We start from the raw sequence: 5695 nt of genomic DNA on the forward strand, positions 1-5695 counted from the left end.
AGAGCCTGTCATACAGAGTGAAGTAAGTCAGAAAGAGTAAAACAAATACCGTATGCTAACACATATATATAGAATCTAAAAAAAAAAAATGGTTCTGAAGAACCTAGGGGCAGGACAGGAATAAAGACGAAATTTTTAACATATGGAGGTGTCTTGCAGGTTGTCCAGATAAAAACATCAGGGATCCAGATATTAGATTGAGTAGAAAGTGTGGAGAATATCTGAGGCCTTGGCAATAGAGATCACCAAATTAAGAGCTGTCTTTTGTTTTCCTTCTGATAAGAAGTTGTAAGCTCAACTAAAGATGACCACTTTGCTTTCAATATTTAATTTGTAAATTTTAATTTATATTTTCAATAAACAACTCAGAAGCACAAAAGTAACAGCAGAGTCACACACTGATAAGATCATGTTTATTTAGTAATGTCTGACAAATAGAGAAAGTAAAAGGAATATTTTAAAAATGTATAATTTATATTTATATAAATACTTCAAAAGAGAAAAGCTGAACACATAAGGTGACATTAGAAGAATGTATACATTTTAAGTTTGCAACCTATCTTATAGTCTGACAAGTGAGATACATGTATGTAGACACATATATCTTGTTCATGAGTTTGCATAACTAAGGCCCAAGGATAAGTTTGGGGATCTGCACAATAATTCTAAACTCCCATAGAGTTTGTAATATCTTGTCACTGCAGTCTTGTCGATTTTGTTCTTCTTTTTCAAAATTCCACTACCAGCACACTTGAAAGTCATCAAAGGTGGTAATCAGGTGTTGTGGGCCTCAGTTTATTCATCAGTAAGGTGAGAGGAGCCCTGCTGATATGTTCTGCTTCTTCTGAATTAAAAAACGAGTGATCCCCAGCAGCCTCCAGACACATACAAATGTCTGAGGGCTGGTAGAGGCTGGTCATCTATGTATAAGGGAGAGTTTTCTGTTTAGCTTCTTTCTTTTAGAAAGGAGTCAACTTGTCTGAAATGGAGCCAATTTATGACACCAGTGCACTTAATTAATAAGCATTCCATTACTGTAGATACAGCTTGTTTTCTATGTACACAAAAAACTAATAATCTCTAGATTTTGAGTTGAAGAGCTATATGTTTCTTTGAATCTCGGAATTTGAAGTTCAGAGTTGAGCTACTCAAAATGAGCACTCCACAGAGAACCCTTAGGTCGAATCTCAATCTATGGTGGAATATTTGTATGATGACACCCTCAGTATGACCTTAGATTTCACCGTGTCATTCATTACTGTGACCTTTTCTTGAAATTTCACTAGCGTATAACAAAATGAGTGTAATGTGATACAGTCTACACAGTAAGACATATATCTGATTTCTGAAGTTTACATAAATTTTCATGTGTAGTAAACAGCACAAAAGAATGTCATCCCTAAGCACTATCCTGAGCTTACCTTGATTCCAAGTTTACAGTTAATCATATCTTTCATGAAAAAAAAAACAGACATAACTGACCTCACATGACCACAGAAAATACATGGGACGCAGATGTGGATAATAATTTTTTGTAATTTTTCTTATAGTCATTTGATAGTGGGTGGCTACAGGTTGCTTCTGTAGGTGGGCTTCTTAGGCGACACATTACATTTCTCCTCTGCTGGTGTTTGGCTTTAAGTCTTGGAGGAAAGACGCATTGTTATGAGGACAGTTGTTGTGACAGGTGCAGGTCCCGATGACCATCACTGGTTTCTTGAGGGTCTGGCCTGGGGAGCACTGGAACTCCACCTGGATGGTTTTGGTGTTGTGTGGGGTACAGCATCGGCCATCGCTGCAGACCCCGCAGAACCTGGGCTTGTAGGTGTATAGGCTCGTGCAGTTCTCAAACTGCAGGTGGATGGCTTTGAGTGACTTGGTGGTGCGGAGACACTTTTTCCCTTTCTAAGAAAGAAGAAAAGGAGTGATGCATGAAACGGCCATCATTCCTCCAAGGGATCAGTCTAGGCATATGGAATAACTTGCTAGTTGCTTACCCAAAATCTGTTGCTCCTTCTTTGCTAACAGAATGTTAATTTTGTTTGAGTAATGTGGTCCACTCCAAGTATAGTCTTCCCCAGAATATCTGGGAGCCTGCAATGGCCTTGTGGCCAAGTTCTGGCCAGTGATACATAAACCAAGGGATTCTGGGAAATCCTTTGCCCTTCAGATGGGTACAGTTCTTAATCGCTTCCTGCATTCATTTGCCTTCCTATCTAGAATGTGGAAATCATGCCTAATTGTATATAACCATCTTTTGACCATGTGGCATAAGCATGAAGATGAAAGCATATGTATGATAAAGAAACCTATTTTTTCAAACCACCATAAATAGGCTTTGGCATTGTTACTAGCCCAATACATTCTTAGGTGTTATAAAGAGAAATGGAATACATATGGCATCACTGCAAGCCTATTAATGTTTCAAATATTTTTCAGACATTAACTTACTTAACCTTATTAGGAACATTCACTCATACAAGGAGCAGTTATTCACATAAAGAGCAACTGTCCAAGTTTTATATATGAGTAAACGTAGTCTCAGAGGCCAAAGTGATCAGAAAACATCTAGAACCTGAATTTGTCTGACACAAAGCCCGTTCCTTCTATTACACTGTGACCTCAGGAAAGTCTAAGACAGTGGGATTTAAGGTTAGTTTTCATGAAGGCATGGTAAGTGGAGAATTTATTCAACATTCCATTGGTAAGAGTTGAAGAGGAACCCCAATATTGATAATTCAGTAAGACACTGATGATATGTTAATTTCCCACCTAGATTTCTTCACCTAATTTGTCACAATTTTCCACTGCTTTTCACCTTCCTAGTTGTAATCCACAGCTTGTGGAGTGATGAGACTTGGAATTCTCTAAAATTGGTAGCTCTCAAACTTTAATAAGTACGAGTACATCAGAATCATCTAGAGGGTTTGTTAAAACACACATTTTTGGGCCTTACACCCAGAGTTTCTGATTCAGTAGGTTTGATGTGGGCCCCCATAATTTGCATTTTTAACAAGTTCTTAGATGCTGCTGCTGGTCTGGGGATCATGCTTTGAGAAGCACCATCTCACATTTAAGACTCTTTGGTGATAAGGAAGTAATGATTATTAGGCTGGCATTTCCCTAGATTCCAAACAAATTTCTGGCCCCTTAATGAAATACATATATATATATATATATATATATACACACTATAAATAAATGTCTTAAATATAATATCTCCCAATATTAAACTTGGTGCAAGGTACAAGAAAAATAGGAATTTTGGAAAAAGAAACAACAGAAAAAGCAAAATTTTAAAGTCATGACATGGAAATGGCTTATTTAATAAGCAAGTTACTGTGTACTTGACAATATTTAAAGGCTTCTTGTTTTTTCCTTATTAATATTTAATGTTTAGTGTATATTTTTGCCAATATCCACAAAAAGGTACAAGGTCTGCAATATCTCTGTGTGTGTGTGTGTGTGTGTGTGTGTGTGTGTGTGTGTGTGTGTGAGAAAGAGAGAGAGAGAGAGGGAAGGACAGAAACAGAAAAGAAGGTGTTTCTAGGTGCTCTTTCTAAATTGATGGAAGAAGCATAAAGTTAGAATGGACCTTCAAAAACTCATACAGCTAAGTAGCCATATAACAATGCAACCACTAGAGATGCTTATTTTATCAATAAATAGAAATGATGGTTAATATTAGGTAATGATATTTATGTTAACAGAGTAATCTATGCCCAGCACTTCACAAATTCATTCTATTTAATCCTCATGACAACTCTGAGGTAGGTACTGTTAATGTCTCTGTTATATGGGGGAAAGAACTGAGGCTTAAAGGTTAAGAAAATCACCCATGATCCCATAGCTAGTTCATGTGGGAAGCCAAGATTTAAAGCCAGGCTGTCTGGCTCCAGAGTTGCAGCCTTAAGCATGAGATGATATTGCCTCAGTGGAGAGATATGTAAATCTTTCATTGTTAGGGACTGTTTTATTTTGGCCTTAGGTTTGTACAAGGGTCCATATACTAGTTCGATTTGGGTACTGCATTTATCTGACCTAGGGCTCTGCTAACAAGGCTTGTGATGTCATCAGGAACCAATCAGAGCTTCTGATCTGCATGCCTTGTACTCAGCATTAACACACTGAGTTGATATCATTCCAGCAAAAAAGGAAAGAAATGTGCTATTTTATTTGGCACAGATAGCCTTATGCTGGCAAATGTACTAGTCATACTAGGCTTTTTGAAATACAGAAAATAATTCCCAGACATCCATTCATTTATTCATCAACAGTTGTTTATCAAGCACACAGTACATCCCAGGTAGGATGTGGGGGACTGAGGGATGAGGAAGGCAGATGTGGTCCCTACTCTGTTGCTTCCTTCAGACTGAACCTAAAGGGTGAAGAAAGCTGAGCTCAGAAATGACCTCTCTAAAATAAATCATGTTTGACCACTGAGTAGCCAGTTTTTTCCAGGATAAAATGAGATTTGCCAGACTTTTCTCAACCGGGGACATTACTGTAGTGGTCTGGCCCCTCCCTCTTCATCTGCTGTGAGTTGCTGGGGATATTTCAATACATTAAAGAGAAAATAAAAGAAGGTAAACTCCTTCATTACAGCTGACCTTGAAGTCAGCTTCACAGTGACTTTCTAAAGTCCAGGCCGCCCTCCCGAATAAAACATAACTCTCAACTTTTAGGTTGTGAATATTTTTTAAGTCTACAGGTGTAAAGTAAACACTTTCCAAAGAGGAACAAAAGAAGACAAATCTCAACATTTGGAACAACTGGCACCAATGGTGGACATTTTCAGAAAGACCCATCTGACAAGACACAGCAAGAAGCAGTTAGAATGGTCATTGCCCCCTTTTCCACAGGAGTGTGGAATGGACAAGACAGTGGGGAATTGTAACAGGGAAGAGCAAAATCTGACTCCATGTTGGATCTGTTTCTTTTACTTTAAGCTTTGCTTTTTGTTGCTTTTGTTTTTATAATCATACACAATGGCCTGCCTCAGGGAACCCTGACCCCGCTGCCTGAATGTTAAACTAAAGTGCCTTTGTTCAGCTCACAGGGAGACAATCTGAGCCTGCCCACCTGTGAATGCCTGCAGAAAAGAAGAAATTAACACATCCCCTCCCTGATGCTGGCCAAGCCAGGAGATATTTTGCAAAATCAATGGTCTTTTTACTTTATTTCCTCACCTCCTCCCCATCTCTGTTCTATAAAATAAACTGGCATCCAGACCCCATTAAGATGGTTTTTGGGGACACTAGTCCCCCATCTTCTCGGTCTGCTGGCTTTCTGAATAAAGTCACTATTCCTTGCCTTATAAGAAAAACAAAAACAACAACAAAAAGTAAAACACAGGCCCCAACGAGGCAAGGCCCCCTCCTCTGTGGTGGGGGCTCCTCCCAGGCTCATACCTTATCTGCCGGCTGCTTGTGCTCTTGGTCACAGGGCCGCACCACGCAGAGTCGGGTCTGCTTCACCATCTCGCAGTGTGGATTCCTGTTGGTGACCCGGGTGGAAAAACCCATGCCACAACTCTTGGAACACGCACTCCACTCTGTGGTCTGCTCAATGCAGTTGATACCTGAGTCGGAGACTGCAACTCCTAGAGTGGCTTCGGTCCTGTAGGCTACAGGATGTTGAAATAAGGACAGTGTTATTGAGGGGATGGCAAAGTGGTCCTTTCAACCATCATTAG

General features: G+C 39.4%; 1 protein-coding gene across 2 annotated transcripts in view; it reads right to left on the minus strand.

The window, feature by feature from the left end:
- Nucleotides 1-399: 399 nt before the first annotated feature.
- CCN3 (cellular communication network factor 3) overlaps nucleotides 400-5695 on the minus strand; it is an 8907-nt gene continuing 3611 nt past the window's right edge. The window contains exons 4-5 of one of the 2 annotated variants that reach the window (XM_007451672.1): nucleotides 5412-5626; nucleotides 400-1905 (exon numbers count right to left, since the gene is read on the minus strand). In XM_007451672.1, the coding sequence (XP_007451734.1) occupies nucleotides 1609-1905; nucleotides 5412-5626 (512 nt within the window). In that variant the 3' untranslated portion in view covers nucleotides 400-1608. The remainder of the gene's footprint in view (nucleotides 1906-5411; nucleotides 5627-5695) is intronic. The other variant, XM_007451673.1, reaches the window with a different exon arrangement.

This window comes from Lipotes vexillifer, unplaced genomic scaffold, assembly GCF_000442215.2.
Source record: "Lipotes vexillifer unplaced genomic scaffold, Lipotes_vexillifer_v1.1 scaffold440, whole genome shotgun sequence".
Classification (NCBI taxonomy): Eukaryota; Metazoa; Chordata; class Mammalia; order Artiodactyla; family Lipotidae; genus Lipotes; species Lipotes vexillifer.